Raw genomic sequence first — 21,451 nt, 5'->3', positions numbered from 1 at the left:
ATAGACAACCATTTCTCCGTCTCTTTCAAACGAATGTCTAACCGTTTTAGATAGAACAAGTTTTGGGAGGAGAGGGTCTGAAGTTTTCCTCCTCATCAAAAAAGTCGAAGTTGGGAGCGCGGAGCCGCTTTCTCAAATAATCTGGATAAGATACCAGAAGAAATCTAAGGAGACGTGAATAACACGAGAGGTTGATGTGAATCCTCCTCCTCTACTTCTTCTTCATTCTCCGATACCGCCGAAGAAGTAGACGGAACTACAACCGGATCTGAAGGTTTTCAAACCACCCTTGGACTCATTCATCATGTTGGTTAACATCTCTAACTGCTTGCGCAAAGGCGCCAGAGACGAATCAAAAACAGTTAATGTAGGCTTGGAAGAGCCTAAATGTTCAGCAGGAGGCGGAAAAACTACTTGCGCCTCCCTCGGAGCCGCCGAAACTTCGAGGCGAAACACCGGTGCATCAGGCGTAACAGACGAGAAAGCGCCTAAAAGAAACACCCTTAGAACTGCTAGCTACAGCGCTAAAACCACAATCTCTTCTAGTAGATGGAGCCGAAAAGGCACAGATTGAGGCGACGAACGAGCCGCTGACGGCCGAGGCGCAACCCTACTCTCAGGCTCCTTATACCGCTTGACTGGAGGGGGCGAAGAATCAGCGCCTGAACGCCTCTTTAAGGGACGCGAATCTCGCCAAGAGCGCCGCGCGACCGGAGACGAGTCGCTTGAATCATTCGAAAGGCGTCTGACCGCAACACCTTTCCAACGCTTAACCGAGCCTGTTGAGGCGCAACAGGCTCAACAAGAGAGGCGCCTGTCTGTGGGCAAATCCCGATCAACTCCCTTGGACTTCCGGTATGTCTTCTCCCCGGTGCGGGGAGCTGGACAGTGACCTTTGTCTAGGAGACGTGTCAGGACAGACAGACGCACCCTCAACTACACTCTTACCTGAAGCCGCTTTTTTCTCCAAAAACGTCTTAACTGAATTACCAAGTTGCAAAACCATATTCGTTAGTACCGAAAATTTCTGATCTAACCTCGATTCCAGACTGGCAATGGTGTCGGAAGAAACTACACGGGAAGCCGGAGAAGTGGGATTAGTAGGAGGAATAGGAGGTGTAGTTAAAGGAGACATAACAATTTGAGGAGAAACAGAAGGAACAGATACATCGCAAGACGAAGCAGAGCTAAGTCTACTTTCCCTAAGCGCTGCTTTTCTAATTCTGTCTTTAGCTAATTTCTCCGAGTATGACTAAAAAACTTCCATTGAGAATCAGTCCAATCACTACACTCGTTACATGTTCGATCTGCTGAACAAACCTGTCCCCTACACTTAACACATTTAGTGTGAGAATCATACTCTAACTTGGATAATCTAGTTTTACATCCTGAGATGCAAAACCTAACTCCCGACGGACTAGAATCCGACATGGCAACGCCTAAATAATAAGCAAAATAACATTAACGCCAAAAAAGAGTACTTTACCAATTCCGAAGATCAAATCCACAAGAAAAAAGCGAAGCAAAAGTCTCCAACCGCACCGACCACCGATGTTCACCAAAAACCCGGACGCCGGCAGGAAAAGAATTGAATTCACCTGGGCAGTTGTACCTGGTTCTCCCGCGGAGTGGAGGGAGATGACGTCATCACCACCAGTGTTGGCGACGCCTACGCGCTAAATTTGAATTTAGTATCCTGCCGCTCGTGGAAATCACGGCTGTATAATTGTTCGGTAAGACACTACAATAAAAATGTTATTGTTATTATACAATTAAGTTTGTTCATACTTACCTGGCAGATATATATATAGCTGTATTTTCTGAAGTCCGACAGAATTTCAAAACTCGCGGCACACGCAGTGGGCGGACCAGGTGTAGTTACCCATTCCCGCCGCTGGGAGGCGGATATCAGGAACCATTCCCATTTTCTATTCATATTTTATTAATGCCTCTGTCTCCTGAGGGGAGGAGGGCGGGCACTTTAATTATATATATCTGCCAGGTAAGTAGGAACAAACTTAATTGTATAATAACAATACATTTGTTCATGCCACTTACCTGACAGATATATATATAGCTGAATCCCACCTTCGGATGGTGGGAAGAGACAGAATAGGATTTTTTAGGAAACTTAAATTAAGTAGATGATATACATCTTGGTTCCTTACCTGTTTGCAAAGTAGACTATGTGATTACTGTCACGTAAGGCTGCTTTTGCTTAAATCAGAGTTGCCAGCCAGGTGGAGACCTGTAGTGCTGGTGCGCTCTGGATGATCTGTCAACGGGTGTACGAGACCTCAACATGACAAGACCATCGAGGCCATACAAATGAGGGCAACGAAGCAACTGAACCACCACCTGACCAACTATTCACAAAAAAAAACCTTAAAACTAACTAAGGATGGGAGATCTTCACATAAGACTCACCACAACCTAAAAACAACAACAAACTAACCTATCCTAACTAAGGGATAGGGAAAGAGCTACTTCCGGACCCCAAGACTGTGTCCGCAGAAACGTATGGCCCCAGTGCATTACAATCGTCTATAAATCGTTCTCACATCCCTTAGGTAATGTGAGGCGAAGACGGAGTTACTCCTCCAAAAGGTGCAATCAAGGATGTCCTTGATTGACATGTTCTTTTGGAAGGCAAGAGAGGTAGCGACAGCTCGAACTTCGTGCGCTTTCACTCGTAAGATGGCTCAAATCAGTCTTCTGGAAAGATGAATGAGCCTCCTTAATGACGTCCCTTAGAAAGAAAGCAACAGCATTCTTTGATAAGGTAACTCTGGTCTCTTCACAGAGCACCAGAGATTACCTGAGGGACCCTCTTACCTCTTTCGTTCTATGCACGTAGAACTTGAGCCCTGACCGGCACAGGACCTCTCTCTGGTTCTTGGCCCACCAGACTTGACATACCCTTGATCTCGAAAGTCTTCGGCCAAGGGTTCGAAGGATTTTCATTCTTCGCCAAGAAAGTTGGTTCAACGAGCAGACAGCATTGTCTCCTTTGAATCCCATTAACTTGCTAAACGCTTGAATTTCACTAACTCTCTTAGCCGTCGCAAGAGAAGTTAGGAAAAGAGCCTTCCTTGTCAAGTTTCGAAGAGACGCTGCCTGAAGCGGTTCGAAAGGCTTGACATAAGGAATTTAAGGACCACGTCAAGGTTCCATGACGGAGGTCTCATTTGAGGAACCTTCGAAGTCTCGAAAGACTTTAAAAGGTCATGAATGTCCTTGTTGTCAGACAGGTCAAGGCCTCTGTGCCTAAAAACCGCTGACAACATGCTTTTATATCCCTTGATGGTAGGGACCGCTAATTTCTGCACATTCCTGAGAAAGAGCAGAAAATCAGCTATCTGGTTCACAGAGGTCGAGAAGAGGAAACTCCCTCCATTTTACACCATGCCCTGAATGGAAGCCCACTTCGATTGGTAAACAGCTCTTGTGGAAGCACGTCTTGCATGTGAGATTGCTCTCGCAGCTGCTTTCGAAAAACCTCTCGCTCTGGCCAACTTTTCGATAGTCTGAACGCAGTCAGACCCAGAGCGGAGAGGTTTTGGTGAAACCTTTCGAAGTGGGGCTGTTTGAGTAGATCTTTCCTCCAGGGCAATGTCCTTGGAAAGTCTACAAGGAAGACATGACCTCTGTGAACCATTCTCTCGCTGGCCACCTCAGAGCGATCAGGGTCAACCTCGTCCCTTCTGAGGCCGCAAACTTCCTCATGACTTCCCCCAAAATCTTGAATGGTGGGAAGGCGTACAGGTCTAGGCCCGTCCAATTCCAAAGCAAAGCGTCTACCGCGATTGCTTCTGGATCCAGGACCGGGGAGCAATAAAGAGGAAGTCTCTTGGTCCTTGACGTTGCGAATAAGTCGACCAGTGACGTCCCCACAACGTCCAAAGGTCTCGACAAACGTCTTCGTTCAAGGTCCATTCCATCGGTAGGACTTGTTCCCGACGACTGAGAATGATCTGCCCTGACGTTTTGCACTCCTGCAATGAATCTCGTCATATAGTCACATTTCTTATCTTTGCCCACAGCAGAATCTCTCTCGCTAGGGAAAACAACGTTCTGGAGTGTGTTCCTCCTGATTTTTTAAATAAGCGAGTGCTGTGGTATTGTCCGAGTTTATCTGAACAATCTTGTTCTCCAAACTCCTTTCGAAGAACTGCAGGGACAGAAATACTGCTGCCAGTTCTTTGACATTTATATGCCAGGCTACCTGTTTCCCCTCTCCAGGAGCCTGACACTTCCTTCCCTCCTAGTGTTGCTCCCCAGCCCGTGATGGAAGCGTCGGAGAACAACACTAGGTCGGGGCTCAGAAGACTTAGGGACACGCCCTCCTGAAGCTTCTGAGGGTCCAACCACCATCTTAGATGGTTCTTGATCGGAAGCGATATTCTCAATATGGCATTGAGATCGTCCTTGGCCTTCCACTCGTCCGCAAGGAAAAATTGGAGAGGCCTGAGGTGCAGTCTTCCCAAGGAAACAAACCTTTCTAGCGAGGAAATGGTCCCAGCAGACTCATCCATTCCCTCGCCGAGCAAGTCTCTTTCCTTAGAAAGGCTGAGATCTTTTCTCAAGCCTAGCCGCTGACGTTCCTGGGACGGAAACGCTCGAAAAAGCCACTGAATCCATCTGAATCCCCAGATACACGATGGACTGTGTTGGGGTCAGATGCGACTTTTCGAGGTTGACCAGAAGTCCCAGGGACTTCGCTAGGGCTAAAGTGAACTGCAAGTCCTTCAGCACACTTCTCTCTCGACGACGCTCTGATCAGCCAGTCGTCGAGGTACAGGGAAACTCTTATTCCCGAAGAGTGTAGCCACCTCGCTACGTTTCTTCATTACTACAGTGAACCCACCATTGGAGCCGTGGTCAGTCCGAAACACATAGCTCTGAACTGCCACACTTTTTGTCTAAGACAAACCTTAGATACTTTCTTGAAAGAGGGTGGATCGGGATGTGAAAGTACGCGTCCTGCAAGTCTAAGGACACCATCCAGTCGCCCGGTCTCAAGGCTCCCAGAACAGAATGAGGCGTCTCCATCGTGAATATGATATTGTCATGTTACAATAAAGTTTTATACATACTTACCTGACAGATATTACTTAGCTATAGACTCCGTCGTCTCCGACAGAATTTCAAATTTCGCGGCACACGCTACCGGTAGGTCAGGTGATCTACCGCCCTGCCCTGGGTGGCAGGACTAGGAACCATTCCCGTTTTCTAATCAGAATTCTTCTCTTCCACCTGTCTCCTGCGGGGAGGCTGGGTGGGCCATTAATCGTATATATCTGTCAGTAAGTATGTATAAAACTTTATTGTAACATGACAATATCATTTTTATACATTCAACTTCCCTGCCAGATATATACTTAGCTGATTAGCACCCATTGGTGGTGGGTAAGAGACAGCTAACTACTGAAATAGACAGGTAAAACACATATGTTGTAGGTATTATAAACCTTGGTTCCTACCTTATTAGGCTGAAGACTTCGCGGCTACTGCTTGGAGTCTGCTTAGCCTCAAGAGCCTCAGCGAGATATTGATCTATGCTAAGAGTTCTTGTGGGTCTGCCAATGGGTCTTATCCACTTACTCGCAGAGCCTAAAGGCCTTTGTCATTGGGTGCTATTCCACTAACATGACAATACACCTTGTTCAAGGAGCACAAAACCGATCCCGATCACCTGATCCTAACATCCATGTTAGTTCTAAGATTGTAAGGAGTTATCCCCGAACTCCTTACAAACAACCAAAAACTCGAAACATAAATACACTTTCATTACAAAATATACAAAAAAAAAAATTTTGTACTCCCCTACTAGCCATACATACCCTTGATCCCCTACCAGCAATGACACTATGCTCCGTGCGACATTAGTGAGCTTGCTAATAGAAAACCAAGCACATATCTGACAAGAGGGTTTGGATGTACGATAAAAACACAAAATTAAGGATCAGTCTTTGCTCCAAGACCCAGTACTGTATCTGCTGATACAAAAGGACCTAGCGAGAAGCACTTCTCATAGGTCACTCTCACATCCTTCAGATAATGAGATGCAAACACTGAATTGCACCTCCAATATGTAGTCCTCAATGATATTCTTTAGAGACATATTCTTTTGGAACGCCAAAGACGTTGCTACTGCCCTCACTTCATGTGTCTTGACCTTTAGAAGACCGAAGGATTCCTCCGAGCAGTTCTTGTGAGCGTCGTAATAACGCTTCTCACAAAGAAAGCCAAGGCGTTCTTGGACATGAGTCTTTTGGGGTTCTTCACCGCACAACCAAGACCTTGTTGCAAGCTCCCATCTGTCTCTTCCTCTCTAAATATATTTAGAGCTCTCACTGGACAGAGAGACCTCTCTATCTCTCTGCCTACAAGGTTAGATAGGCCTTTTACCTCAAAACTTCTGGGCCACGGTTTTGACGGGTTTTTTCGTTCTTTGCCAGAAAACATTGTCTGGAAAGAACAGATGGCAGCATCTCCTTTGAACCCCACCGTGGAATCCAGAGCGTGCAATTCGCTCGTCCTCTTGGCTGTAGCGAGAGCCACCAGGAACAAGCATTTCTAGTGACGTCGCGGAAGGAAGCCAGATGTAAGGCTCGAATTTATCCGATGAAAGGAATTTCAGGACCACGTCTAGATTCCAACTAGGTGTTCTAGGAGTAGCTGCCTTTGAAGTCTCAAAAGATCTAATTAGATCGTGTAGATCTTTGTTGCTTGCAATGTCTAGCCTCGATTCCTAATACTGAAGACAGCATGCTTCTGTATCCCTTTATTGTTGATACAGATAGGTGTGATTCCTCTCTCAGAAAGAGGAGAAATCGGCAATATTCACTATAGAGGTACTGGAGGAGGACAGCTTCTGACCCTTACACCTCCTAAAAGACTTCCCACTTTGATTGGTATACTCTTCTCGTCAGAACGCTTCTGCGGGCTCTAGCGATAGAGCCCGCAGCCTTGCGAGAAAAGCCCCTCGCTCTGACAAGTCTTTCGATAGTTGAAAGGAAAAGCAGTCAGAGCGAGACCTGGGAGGTTGTGATGAAACCTCTCGAAGTGGGGTTGTCCTGAGTAGATCTGGTCTGTTTGAAGCGATCTGGGGAAGTCCACTATCCACTCCAGTACCTCCGTGAACCATTCCTGGGCTGGCCAAAATGGGGCTATTAGCGTCAACTTCGTGCTCTTCGAAGCTACGAACTTCCTGAGCACTTCCCCCAGGATCTTGAACGGGGGAAGGCGTATGCATCCACACCCGACCAATCCAGGAGAAACGCGTCTATTGCGAAGGCTCTCGGATCTTCCACTAGAGAGCAAATATCTCTATTCTTTGAGAGGAGAACGTCGCAAACAGTCTAATGTGAGGTCCTCCCCCACAGGGACCAAAGACTTCGACACTTCTTCGTGTAGAGTCCATTCTGTGGGAAGGACCTGATTCCTCCTGCTCAGTCTGTCCGCTCTCACATTCTTGATCCCTTGAACAAACCTTGTGAGGAGAGTTATGCCTCTTCTTCCGTCCAGGGTTAACAGGTGTCTTGTTAACTGATAGAGGGAGAAAGAGTGCGTGCCTCCTTGCTTGCGTATGTAAGCCAGAGCCGTGGTGTTGTCCGAGTTTATCTGTATCACCCCCGTCTCTGACTATCTCTTCGAAGAACTTTAAGGCTAGGTGTATGGCCACTAGTTCCTTGCAATTGATGTGCCAGGACACCTGTTCCTTTGTCCAGGTGCCTGACAACCTCCCTTGCTCCTAGCGTCGCTCCCCATCCCGACTCCGAAGCGTCGGTAAATAACACTTGGTCTGGGTTCTGCAGGGCAAGCGATACGCCCTCGTTCTTTGAAGAGGAGGGATCCACCACTTCCAAATGATCTTTTACCTCTTGTGGAAGTTGGAAGATGTCCGAGAGTTGTCCCGTCTTCCAACTCCACACCTCTTTGAGGAAAAACTGAAGAGGGGCGAAGGTGAAGTCTCCCAGAGAGAACTTTTTCTAGTAGAGGACAGGGTCCCTAAAAGGCTCAGGTAATCCCTCGCTGAGCTGTTCTTTCTCTCTAAGAAGCTCGAGATTCTCGACAAACCTCGAGTGATTCTTCTCGCGAAGGATATACTCGAAAACCCCGAGAATCCATCTGAATCCCCAGATAGACCAAGTTCTGGCTGGGGATCAGCTGTGACTTCTCCGAGGTTGACGAGCATCCTAGCGAATCTATCATGTTCCTTGTTACTGATAAGTCCCTCCAGGCACTGAATCTCCGACTTGGCCCTGATCAGCCAGTCCGTCCAAGTAGAGGGAGATGTTTATTCCCTCTAGGTGAAGCCATCTTGCCACATTCGCCATCAGGTTGGTGAATACTTGTGGAGCTGTAGACAGACCGAAGCACAGAGCCCTGAACTGAAAGATCTTGTCTCCTATTACAAACGAAGATATTTCTTTGACAAATGGTGAATGGGAACGTGGAAATATGCGTCTTGCAAGTCCAGAGAGACCATCCAATCTCCTGGACGAAGAGCCGACATTACTGAGGCGGACGTTTCCATGCGAAAACTTCTTTTTCTGAACAAAGCGATTCAGAGCGCTTACGTCCAGAACTGGTCCTCCACCCCCCCGATGCCTTTGTACTAGAGAAAAGGCGATTGTAAAATCCCGGGAGTGTGGATCCTGCACAAGTTCGATGGCCTCTTTTTCCCACATTTGTTCCACCATTTGAAGAGAGTCTTTCTCATTACCGGGTCTCTGTACCTCGCTCACAGTTCCGAGGCGTAGATGTTAGGGGAGGGCTGTTGTCGAAGGGGAATTACATATCCCTTCTTTAGGACCGACACTGACCAAGGGTCGGCTCCCCTCCCCCCCTTTTTTTTTTGCCCATACTCCTGCAAAGTTCAGGAGTCTGGCGCCCACTGGGTGCTTGAAGGAGCAACAGTCACTTGGATTTCTTGAAAGGCCTAAAGGAAGAACCTTCCTCTCTTATCAGAGCTCTTCTTTCTGGCAGGGGGACGAGCCGCTGTACCTCCACGAAAGGGCTGCTGAGGAGGACGAGAGTCCTTCTTAATCGCCGACACTTACAGGGCGTCCTTTCTTGGACGTTTGTGTTAGTAGGTCTTGTGTCGCCTTCTCAGTTAGCGAGCGAGATATATCCTTCACAACTGAGAAGGAAACAGATGATCCGATAGAGGGGCGAACAATAAAGCAGTCCTCTGGCTCGGAGAAACCCCTTTCGATAATAGGGATCCATATACTGATCTCTTTTTCAGGAGACCAGCACCAAAAAGGGAAGCCACTTCACCCACGAACCGTCCTGTACTGCCTTGTCATGCAGGACAGGACGCTATGGAGAATCTCTGGGTTTTTTAAGAAACTCCGGATCCTTAGATTTGTTGGCCAGAACTCCGAGTGACCAATCCAGAAAGTTGAACACCTCTAAAGTGACAAAAAAGTCCCTTTAGAAAGTGGTTCAACTCTGAAGTGCTCCACGTCGCTCTGACCGATCCTAAGGAGTGACGTCTAGAGGCCTCCACTAAATTGGAAAAGTCGGCATCTGCAGAGGCAGGTAGAGAAAGACCCATAGTCTCTCCTGTCCATACCAAATACCTCTCTTTCCATGTAGTTTGGAAGGAGGCATGCAGAATACCGTCTTTCCTAACTCCTTCTTCTTGTCCATCCAAGAATCTAAAGAATGGAGTGCCTTCTTCATCGATATCGCAGGCTTCATTTTCAAAAAGGCCGAAGATTTTGCCGTAGCCGAGCTCGAAAAGAGAGAACGAGGAGAAGGAGGAGCCGCCGGACTAAGAGAATCTCCAAATTCTTGAAGTAATAATGAGGCTAAGACTTTATAACTAGATAGTCCCTCATTAGCAGGAGGTTCGTCATCAGACAACTCGTCTAACCCTCGATCAGACGAAGGAGAAAGTTCACGTTTGGAGGGAGAGTCCTTCCAAGACCTCCTATGCTCTGAAGGAGAGGAGCTCCTATTTGGAGAAGAGTCATAACCTCCAGGAACGAGTCTCCGACTCCTGCCTCCTGGCTCTTGACTCCTGCCTCCGGCCTCCTGGCTCTTGACTCCTGCCTCCGGCCTCCTGGCTCTTGACTCCTGACTCCGGACTCCTGACTCCGTCTCCTGCCTCCGGACTCCTGACTCCTGCCTCTGGCTCTTGGCTCCTGCTCCTGCTCTTGCCTCCTGCTCCTTGCCCTCCGTGCCTCTTGCTCCTGCCTCCATGCCTCCTGCCTGGATGCCTCTACACTCCCTGGCTCTGGGCTCCTGCCTCCTGGTTGACTCCTCACTCCTGGCTCTTGGCTCCTGCCTCCTGGGTGACTCCTCACTCCTGGCCGTGCCAGACGTCTGATCGGTTTCATCCAGGTTCGTACAGGAAACCTCACCTCGAGTAGGAGTATCGATCCTGGCGGCAAGATACCCTCCATACGTCTGGAGATCTTTTGATCGGAAGGGAAGAGTCTTTCCTTCTAGGAGGCTCCTTTGACAGAACTCCTACAAAAGACGAAATCTGCTCTTGCATCGCCATCATGAATCTCTTCGTAGCCTCCTCTTTATCCTCTTCGGAGGAGGGGAAGGAGGAGGGGAGGAGTCCATAGCCTCCACCTCCTGCCTCCTTCTCACTCTGGTTGAAAGAATGGCTCTCTTGCCTTCTTCACTCCGAGGGAGACTCCTCAGGGAAGTTTTCTGGCTCGAATCAATAGTCGGAGCCTTCCAACTCCTCTTGAGAGGCCGAGATCGATCTGAATCTCTCCAATCACGTCTCGAGATGAAGATCCCGACGACGAAAAACACTCACGCAGGAGCTTTTACAATAGCGATCCTTGGCAGTCTGGGGTGTCACAGAAACCGCCGAAGGGACACCTGATCGGTGGGGATTCTCCACAACCTCCTTTCGGTTTTCGACATTCCTTCTCCTCTGGGCATGTGAGCTTGGAAGAGGTCTAGACCTAGGAGCGTTGCTGAGCCGACCAGATGCCCCCTCCACTACACTGGGGACACTCATATCACTGTCCACTGAATAATCACTAGCCTTACCTTGTATGGCAGCCATTTTGTTTTCCATCAACTTGAAGGCTGCTTTTAGATCCGCAAGTTCTTTTGCTGGATCTACAGGTTCTGCAATAGGAGAAGGGGCTGCAATGGAAGGAGAAGTAGCAATACTTACCCTTGGGGAAGTCCCAAGCTAGGAATTAGTTCAGATCTAGAACTACTTAAAACTTCCTATAAGAAGCCTTCCTCACTCTTTCTCTCTCTAACTTTTTTAAATAATTAGTTAGATTTCTTCCATTCGTTCTCACTCAAGTTCTCACATTCCTTACAAGTATTAGTAAAAGAACATTCATACTCCCTGCAACCCTTGCATACCGTGTGAGGGTCTACCGAAGCTTTCGGCAACCTCACCTTACAGCCTACATTCACACAACGTCTCACAACCATTCCAGAGTCAGACATTATTAAAGAAAATTCCAAAATCAAGTCCACAAAACAGTCCACAAAAGCGTATGCCAATCCAACAATCCAGATACGTCCCAAAAGTCGGTCAAGAAGATCAATTGCCGGTGAAAAAAGAAAACCAATCGAGAGGAACCAACACAATGTTGATGGTCCGGGCAACAGAAGAATTCTGATTAGAAAACGGGAATGGTTCCTAGTCCTGCCACCCAGGGCAGGGCGGTAGATCACCTGACCTACCGGTAGCGTGTGCCGCGAAATTTGAAATTCTGTCGGAGACGACGGAGTCTATAGCTAAGTATATATCTGGCAGGGAAGTTGAATGTATAAAATTGGTCTTTTCCACGAAAAGATTGAGCCTGCTTACATCTAGAACTGGACGCCAACCTGACGACTGCTTCGGTACTAGGAAGATCCTGTTGTAAAAACCTGGGGACCCCAGGTCCGCGACTTGTTCCATCCGCTCTTTTGTCGATCATTTGCTGAAGGAGATCGAATAATACTTTTCTTCTTCTCGCCCTGATAGGAATGGAGAAGGTCTCTGGGAGTCGTAGAAAGAGGAGGAAGATCTAAAAGGGATTTTGTACCCCTGCTCCACGATCTTGAGGGACCAGAAGTCCGTGTCCCTCTCTCTCCACGTCCCGCAAAAAACTTCAGTCTGGCTCCGACTGGTGTCCTGAAGGACATGCTTCTCACTTGGAGGCTTTTGGCTTAAAGGAAGCTCTTCCTCGTGAAAACCCTCTCCCTCGAGGAGCTGCTCTCGAGGGGGAGCCCCACGAAAGGGCTTAACTTTCTTCGCGGTCGAACCGCAGCTGAAGAGGTTGAAGGTACGGCCGACCGTCTTGTAGACTGGGCCAAAAGGTCCTGATTTGCCTTCTCTTGCAAACTGTTCGTTAGGTCCTTTACTAAAGTCTGGGGAAGAGATGGTTCGAAAGAGGGCGAAAACAGCAAATCCGCTTTCTGAGCTGGAGTTACCGAACGAGCTGTGAAGTTGCACAGCAAAGCTCTCTTTTTCAATAAAGCCGTTCCAAAATGAGAGACGATCTCCTCCGAACCATCCCTGACGGCTTGTCCATACATGCTAACACGCTGGACAGCTCCCCCAGACTGAGAAGATTCTGGGCTTCTCGCTTGCAGATCCAGAACTCCCAAACACCAGTCAAGGAAGTTGAACACTTCCAGCGTCCTGAGCAGACCCTTCAAATGATGGTCAGTCTCCGTAGAGGTCCAGGTTACTTTAGCCGAGGGTAAAAGAGACCTCCTCTGCGAATCCACTAGGCTGGAGAAATCTCCTTGAGCCGAAGAAGGGATACGAACTCCTACTTCATCTTTGGTTCTATACCAAATGCCCCCTTTTCCGCTAAGTCTAGCTGGAGGCAAGGCGAAGGTCGTCTTGCCTTGATCTCTCCTTCTTACCATCCAAATCTTGGAGTTTCTTAAAGGCACGTTTCGTGGAGAGAGAAGTTTTTTTTTTTTTTCATCTCCACAAACTCCGGGGTTTTTCCAGTTTTAGATGAAGAAACTGCGAAGGAGGAGACTTGGGAGCTGCGGGCTGAAACTTGTCTTCGAAAGAAGAACGCAAGAGCCGCGAGGACTTTATAGTCCGAGATTGAAGGGGCCGCAGAAGGTTCCTCTTCAACCGAGTCACCGAACTACTCAGCTCTCCTTCTTCTCTAAACGGAAGAGGAGACCGTCTGTCCGGAGAGGGCATCCTAAATGTCGGGTCTTGGCTTGATCAAAGGACCCCTATCCTTGCTAGAGGCAAGCCTTATTTCGGCTGTCTTCTCTATGACGCTTACTACTTGATGAAGGTAGAGCGTCCTGACGAGGACGAGTGTCCTTAGCGCCATCCGCGGCAGTCTCACTTGCCAGAGAAGCGTCCTTACGTTTCTCAAACGAAAGGGAAGACCTTTTCGCTGGAATACGTGCCTGTGCGCGTAAACTAGCGTCGTTCTTGGGGTACGACTTCTTGGTCGGGAATCCCCAAAAAGCGTCTTGAAAAGAGCCCTGAAACCGTCCTGGCGGAGCTTCCTGCCAAGTCCTCGCCGAAGCCGCTCCTGCCAGCGTCCCCTGCCCGAGCGTCCTGTCTAGCATCCTGGCGAGCGTCTGACCAACGTCCTGCCTAGCGTCCTGCCAAGCGTCCTGACCGAGCGTCCTGACAAGCTTTCCTGACGAGCGTCCTGCCGAACGTCCTGCCAAGCGTCCTGCCAAGCGTCCGCCTAGCGTCCTGACGAGCGTCCTGTCGAACGTCGTGCTGAGCGTCCTCCTCAAAAAAGCGTCCTGACGTAACGTCCTTCTAGAGGACGAACGAGATCGGCGAATCACCGAAGGAGAAGCGATCGGCGAACGAGATGAAGTAGGTGAGGGAGAAGGAGACTGCTTCGTCCTCTTGACGGGCAGTCTAAGGTCCTTCCTCCGCTTAGGCTCGACTGCTGCTGGGCGAGTTCCTCTGAGCCATAAGCGTGGATAGCTGGTCCTGAAGGGACAAAAGAATGTTCTTCGTCGGGAAGAACGAAACAGAGGAAGCAGGACTGATCCTGCGAGAAAGACGAGGGGCGAGGGACGCCTCTTCCTTCTCACAGGTACAGCTTACCTGCTTCTCAGGTATACGCGCCTGTGCACGTAACCCAGCGTCCTCATCGGAGGAGATCTTACCCCTTTTCTGAGGCGGAAAAGCGTCATACGCATCCTCCGACGAAAGTGGCGAAAACAGGACGTGAAGCGTCCTCCGCACGAAACGTCCTTGCGCGGGGAGGACGCTTCGGAGGACGAAAAGCACTCTTTCAGGACGCGCGCTCGTGCGCGCTCCTTGGCAGCCTGGGACTTTGCTACAAGGCCCTGCCGTGGGACACCAGATCGGTGAGAAGCCCCCGTAACCCTCTTGCGGCTTTCGACATACCTACTCCCTGAGTCTTGGGAGTCTGATAGAGGTCCTAGGCCTAGAGGCATTATGGGGCCGATCTGACGCCCCCTCCCACAACAATAGGGCACGATCACACACTTGCACCGAGCCAGTTTCTAAGGCTTTCCACTTTGGTCTCCAGAGTGCGAAGAGACTCCAAAATCAGAGAGAGAGCATTCGCTTCTCCCGACACAGAATCAGAGCCCGAAGGCAACACAGTTTAGGGGTTGCAAACTCTACAGGTGTTAATGCAGGAGAGATGTTAGCCTTACCTTTGGTAGAACCACTCCTGGAGGAAGAACCTCCCTGATCCTATCACGCTCCAATTTAAGGCGATAGGACTCATATACTCTCCAATCATCATCGGTCAATCTCTCACATTCATTGCACCGATTATCAATCAAACAATTATGCCCCCTACAACTCATACATACTGTGTGGGGGTCTACCGATCTTTCGGTAGCCTCACCTTACAATCAGTCCTCACACACACTCTGAAACTCACAGTACTTGATCCAGACAATATCTATATAGAAAAGTCAATCCAAAATCAAAAACGGTCCACTATCGCGCATGCCAATTCAACAATCCAATTCAATACCAAAAAACCAATCAGATACTTAAAAGCGAGTCAAATTCAAAAAATCCTGAGCAGAGGTCTGTAAACAGTTTGTTTACCGACCGGCGACAGAAAATATGAATAGAAATGGGAATGGTTCCTGATATCCGCCTCCCAGCGGCGGGAATGGGTACTAACCACCTGGCCGCCCACTGCGTGTGCCGGGAGTTTTGAAATTCTGTCGGATGTCGGAGAATACAGCTATATATATATCTGACAGGTAAGTTTCATGAACAAAATGTGTCTTAAGTCAATTTTGGTTTATACGTACGTTATTTCATAGTCACATTACCTTATGCCATAACTAGCTGAATAATAAAATGTTGCAGTGTTTACATTTGTCCAAAATCCTTCACAAGAACAGTTAGAATTTGCAATTGCATAAAAAATGTCATTTTCTAAACAAATATGACAAATTTTTAAAGCAATTTGTATTTTTCATAGCTAACAAACCTGAGGTCTTAACAATAGGATTACTTTCCCAGCGCCAGCTGGTAACTGGTTAAAACAATCAAAGATGGTAAAGCAAGGAATCTGGGATTTTTCTCTTGCCATTATTATTTAATAGTGTTTACGCAAATCCCCATCTCCACTTAGAATTTAGTTCTTCACATATGATCACATGATATTTACACATTTGTCTGTACTGTTTTCTCTGTAGTTGTCTGTACTGCTTTCTCTGTAGTATACCATTTTTTATTCATTTCTTTTGGTTTGGTCTTTTCCCACCTAACTACTACAGTATGTATCTAATTTCTTCAAATTTGCCATAGTACTCCAGTTTCACCTACAATGGTCTTGTTGAACTAACCAATGATACTAACAATTTTATATTAGCATCTCTGAATAACAATGCCTCTAAAACAGACGAAAAACTGCAGGGGATATTTATTCACTTGGTAAAGCATCTAACTCCTAATTAAAAACAAGTTATTCTGTTTCCTAATATGAAGCAAAAAATACTAGAAAATATAAAGATACTTCTGGTTACAGCTGAAAATTAAAACTTTTAGCATGCGAATTAGTTACTTATACAAGTAACCCATGGACATGCAAAAGGAAATAACGCATGCAGTAATGACAAATTTATGACTAAGTCTTCAGTTTTTTTAAGCACTTTGTATACTTACATGGTCGTTTATAAACAGATCCTGAAACCTTTGTGGGCTGACTCGGGGTAGATTTTTCTCTACGTCTTGATTTCCTTGAGGAGTCATAAGATGTTGCCTTAGCTTCTTTCCCTCTTGGAACCAGTGGAGACCCTATCACTGGCTCATGTTGCTCATTAGATCCTTGGTCTGAATCACTGTCATCTTCTGAAGGAATTAATGGTTCTTCCAAGGGTACTCTTTCTGATGGTGAATCTTCACAAGGGGGATTGGCCCGTTCAGGAGGAGGAGGAGGGGGAGGAGGAGGCCGAAATGTATGAGGAAGAGACCTTATATGACGATAGGAGACAGGAGGTGGAATACTAGGATAATGGGACTGGTTATTTGGAGGAATTGGTGGCATTGGAGGTGGAGGAACTGGAGGTCGGCCGTATCCTCCCCAATAATCACTATACCCTCCATAAGTTGACTGACTGGGATTAAACATACCTAAGGAGAAAGCCTATTATCATTAAAAAATCAAAAAATACTATTAGTTTAATGCTGAGAAAGGTATAATAAACAGCTACTAGACAGTAGTCCAAAGGATACAAAGTAGTATGTACTTTTAAAATTATACACTCCCACCCCACTGTTAACAAAAATTTTCATTTCAGACATTGCACATGAATTTTGAGTTTATAACATTAATCCCTATTGCATATTGTCTTGTGAACCACATGAAATTCTATACTAAAAATAATTGAATAAGTCATATGCACTTTAGTTTCAAAACAAGAGCTTCCCATCTCTGACTTATTTGAAGTCAGCAGACAGACTCCTTCAGTCTCCTTTTTCACAAAGGGCTTGTTGGAACATTATCAGCTTGGAATCTTGATAATATGCTACCTTCCGAGCTGGTCAAGCTGTAACATCACATATGCAAGACTGTACACTTGGTTACACGAGTCATCCTTTCCCTGAGCAAATGATTGGGAAGCTAACATTTCAAGGTAGACGAACAACACCAGTGATGTTCCATAGACAAAACCTTCCACCTAAGAGACAAAGGCTTATATTTTTGTAGGAACAAATAGAAAATTCAAAATAATAATTTTTTTTTTATTCTTTTTCCCAATTTACAAACCTGAAATCATATTAACACTTATGAGCCAGGCTAAAGAAAAATGTAGGCAGCACCCCAGAATGAGGAAACTTTAAGGTCAGCCAGTTTAAAAAAAAAAAAAACATCAATGGAAATTGGAAATAGAAAGGTACGCAAATGCACAAGGTGTAAGAAAGAAATTCTAAAATATTTTTCTTCCTCCCCTACCACGAAAAAAAAGTTGAAAATTATTATTTACAACCCCTTGTGGGGCCTCTTTTACAAGACAATAAAAAATTTTTATCAAGTTATGCAAGTTTTTTCTAGTAATTATTTTATTTTGTAAAATTATAATTACAGCTCACACAATATCATAAAATCAATAACAAATTCTGAGTATATTTGTTGTAAAATATTTATGTAATTTTACTGAGAACGAAGATGCGGTAACTTTGGATGGCAAATTTTTCCAGTTTGGGTTACTGGATAAGCAAACTACAGAGTTAATGCAAAACAAAAAGCAGTCGTGACAGCCAGTGCCTTACTGATCATGGAAAGAAATGTGGGAGGGATCTGAACGGAGGCGTAAAATGTGGAAAAAAGATGAAAACTTGTACTCCTTAAAAAAAAAAGTGACAATCGTTTATGTAAGTAGGATCCCAAAAATTGTAGAAAAAATAATAGAAACAAAAATAAGCCTAACAGTTTTTGGCTGGGGCCTCCAGTAAGACTTCACAAGACAGGTGAAGATATACAAATGACAAAGGATGACTAAAAAAATTTACAGTAATACTACAGAACAGTTGCACACACATCATTCTGCCCAGGCCAGGGCATGGTGCTCTACAATAGGTTAGGTTAAGGGATGATTAGGTCAGGATGCATCCCCACTGAAGTGTGCATTTGAGCTGCTTCTCAGCAGTCTTGCAACCCACAGAATTAGAAAAACATGCAACTCTCCTGCACTTTTACCAAATTTTTGTGTCCTTCCTACATTAACAGCAATCATGAGCAAGTTCTCAAAATATCTGTATTGTTTATTTCCTTTTCAATTTTCTTCTTAAGTTCACTTTATCATGTAGCCTAGCATAAGCTAATCTATTCATTAAGACAGTTCAGTTCTACCCTACCATTGCTTACTGGCAATTAGGACATGGTCATATCTTGTAAAATTAAATGGCCTACAGAAAAGCAAGTAAGGAAACATAGTATAACATATTAGGCAAGGAAACATAACATAGGTATTAAGACTTCCCATGGATCTATTAGCAGCTAGCCTTTTCCACTTGAATCTGACCTTAGCTATCTCCAAAGATGGAAAGGGCAGTTGTCCAGAGCTGCCTCCAGGATCCTAGGCTAGCCAAAGTCGGGATAGGACATCAAACGGAGCAGATGCAGAGTACCGATGAGAAATCTGGCCACGAAAACATGCCAAACCTAACCTTTCCTGGAATGCTGTATCCTGACCTAACCCTACTTAACCTGAACTTTTGGACACCACCGCCCCCCCCCCCCCTGGGGTGGGGGCTTTTTTTTGCCCGTCCCCAACTGGACCATCCCAAGTAAAACTGAATATTGAGACAGATTAGCAGAAATAAATTTCCCTATGGACACATGGTCTGGTACTGGCTACGACCTAATCAATACAACCTTAACCTAACCTTTCCTGGTGTCATGACCCCTTTGGATGGTTTAGGGCATGTAGAGTACCTTTTTATTTCAGTATAGAATAGAAATTACCAATGCCTACCCCTGTTTCCCTACTCTGCATACTAGGTAGGTACATAGATAAGCTAGCTTAGGCTATCTCCCAAGGTTGAAAAGGTAAGCCATCTCACAAAACGGAAAAGCTAAGCTGTCTCCCAAGAATTGAATAGGTAAACTAGTATCTCCCAAGACCGAAAAGGCGATACCCAGACCATCCTTGAAGATCCTAGGCTAGCCGAAGTCGAGACAGGACACCAGGTCATACCGGCGGGCCTACTAGGTACAGTAATACTTGAAAGCACTTAACGGCTTCTAGCTCCTACCTAACTTGAGGCTAACATATTCTCCCACACTTGTAGGCCTGTAACATCTCATGACAAACACTAGGTACTACCGAAAAACAACCAAATTCAATCGCCCACAACCAATCAACTGGAAAGTCACCATCGGAGGGGGACAAGATATTAGTCGGCATACAGACGCAGATATTGCAATATATTAGTTGAATAGATTGCAAAATATAAGTTATAAGGGTTGCAACCACACCTTATGTTCCTCCGGGTCTGGTTGAAATCAGTCAATGACGAAAATACCGATAACAGGAACGGTAAAATCACAAAATCCTGTTTCTATTCGGGAATCGGGGGCTGGAATTACTGTACTGTCTTGTTGACACTAGTAGGTCTCAGCTGGGGTTCGTTCAATAAGTGAAGCACTCGATGCTAAACCGTTCGTTTCTATTTAGGCCCGTTCATGCGTTGCGTAATAGAAATGAACGTTGCCGTGGAGAAGCATTGTTTATTCTCGTAATTTTCGCAATTCTCCGTTTGCTGATGCCTAATTCATGACATTGATGTAAACATGGGAGACTTTTCTTGTGTAGTATCCATCACTGATGGCGGTATAGGATAGGAAACATTGCTTGTCATTCCGTTAGCTGTTCTGAAAGTGGGATGGTTTGCCTTACGTAACTGATTCGTCTATCGTCTATCGCCAGCCACGTAATGTTTGCTCATCCAATAACCAAAACAGACACTATTTGTAAATTATGTATGCTGTGTTCTTTCTTTTTAAGGCACACTAGTCTCATTACTTTACTTTTGCTCTGAAGAATCGTTTTGGCATCACAAAGGCCATTTGGGAAGGGTAGTACTACCCGACGTTGAGTTTACTATTTTCCAGTGACTTTGTTCTTTCAGTTGACGAGTCCGGCCTTGTGCTTGTATCGCAGTATTCAAAGACGTGTCTGTTCTATAAATTTTCTTTACAGCCCTCAATTCTGTGTACATGCGTCGTCTAGCCTCCATTGATATAAAACGTTTTCGTGTGTAACCATGTATTCCCGAGTTTTTCTTATTATTAGTCTTCTTATTTAATTTTTAACGATCACGAGCGACGCAACGCATGCAGTCTAGATCCCCCCAAAAGTATTTTTGCTAAGTTCATCAAACAAATTTCTTGTCGGTCAAAGTTATGGGAATGGTGTCTGTCCGGCGGGCAGTGCCCGCTATATTGTGGATATGGCACGTTCGATGTCTGTGCCTGTCCTTTTCCAAGTTAATTTTCTCCTCATCCCCATGTGCAGTAGCGTTGAAATTCATAGCTATTGTTTGTATAGGCTGACAATTTTATAATTTTTCATCCTGTACATATATTGTTTTATTATTATTATTATTATTATTATTATTATTGATGAGTAATTTGGATGGTATCTAGTGTTAACAGGCATAATAGCTGAACTTTCACAAATTGCTATTCATTTATCCTAGGTAGAGTAAATTATTTTCCAAAAGCTTTAAATTATGTTTGTGTCTTTCTAGATTTATGAATTATTATGTAATGAAAGAAGACATTCAGTAGAATATTTTTTTTATATATATAAAGATAGTTTAATGGTATTAAGTCGATTGTTAGCCAGCAGCTGTATATATAAAGATAGTTTAATAGTATTATGTCGATTGTTAGCCAGCAGCTGTGTCTAGAGTTACGTTTGTGGCACACCCTGGCAGGTCTCATGATCTTATTTCGCAACTTTCTTTACTTTAGGCAAAATTTCCTATCAGTTTTTGTGTGCTTTATCTACTTCAGTTTTTGATACTGAAAGTTTTTTTAAAAAAAAATGTTGTTTTGGGCATTTAACTGGCAGACTGGGAAATAAGAAGGCGTGTGAAGTGTGACCAGCTGAATTGAGATGCCAGATTTTTCAGGAGGAGGAAATGAGGATTTTGATTTTTTTCAGAATGGAGAAGAGCATTTATTTTCTTTGTCTATCAGTAATAGCAGCGGCGCAGCAATTACAATTCTTTAAATTAAATATGATCGATAGTTTACCATTCTCTATTTTTTTTTTCTTTTTCCTCTCTCCAGCATGTGTGTAGGTATTAATTTTAAACTGCTTATTAAGGTGTAGCTGTGTTGTCATTATTTTGGCAAGAAGTAAATGACTAACAGAAGAGAATTCTATTGTTATCTTGTCCTGGAGTCTTATTTTTCATAGGTACAACAAATTTGGTCTTCTTATCTTTGTAAAGTATATTCTGCGCATGAGGAATCTTGTAGAAAGAAAATGTGGTCAGTAGTCT

General features: G+C 45.3%; 1 protein-coding gene across 3 annotated transcripts in view; it reads right to left on the bottom strand.

Moving 5' to 3' along the window:
- LOC135197755 (zinc finger matrin-type protein 3-like) overlaps positions 1-19,833 on the bottom strand; it is a 45,104-nt gene extending 25,271 nt beyond the window's left edge. Inside the window, exons 1-2 of one of the 3 annotated variants that reach the window (XM_064224840.1) lie at positions 19,416-19,833; positions 16,100-16,567 (exon numbers count right to left, since the gene is read on the bottom strand). In XM_064224840.1, coding sequence (XP_064080910.1) covers positions 16,100-16,565 — 466 coding nt within the window. In that variant the 5' untranslated portion in view covers positions 16,566-16,567; positions 19,416-19,833. Of the gene's footprint in view, positions 1-16,099; positions 16,568-16,966; positions 17,120-19,415 lie in introns of those variants that run through there. The other 2 variants (XM_064224838.1, XM_064224839.1) reach the window with 2 other exon arrangements.
- Positions 19,834-21,451: the final 1,618 nt, after the last annotated feature.

The sequence above is a fragment of the Macrobrachium nipponense genome, chromosome 21, assembly GCF_015104395.2.
Source record: "Macrobrachium nipponense isolate FS-2020 chromosome 21, ASM1510439v2, whole genome shotgun sequence".
Taxonomy (NCBI): Eukaryota; Metazoa; Arthropoda; class Malacostraca; order Decapoda; family Palaemonidae; genus Macrobrachium; species Macrobrachium nipponense.
Note: the sequence above shows the minus strand (reverse complement) of the source record. Positions and strands in the feature narration are given on the sequence as shown.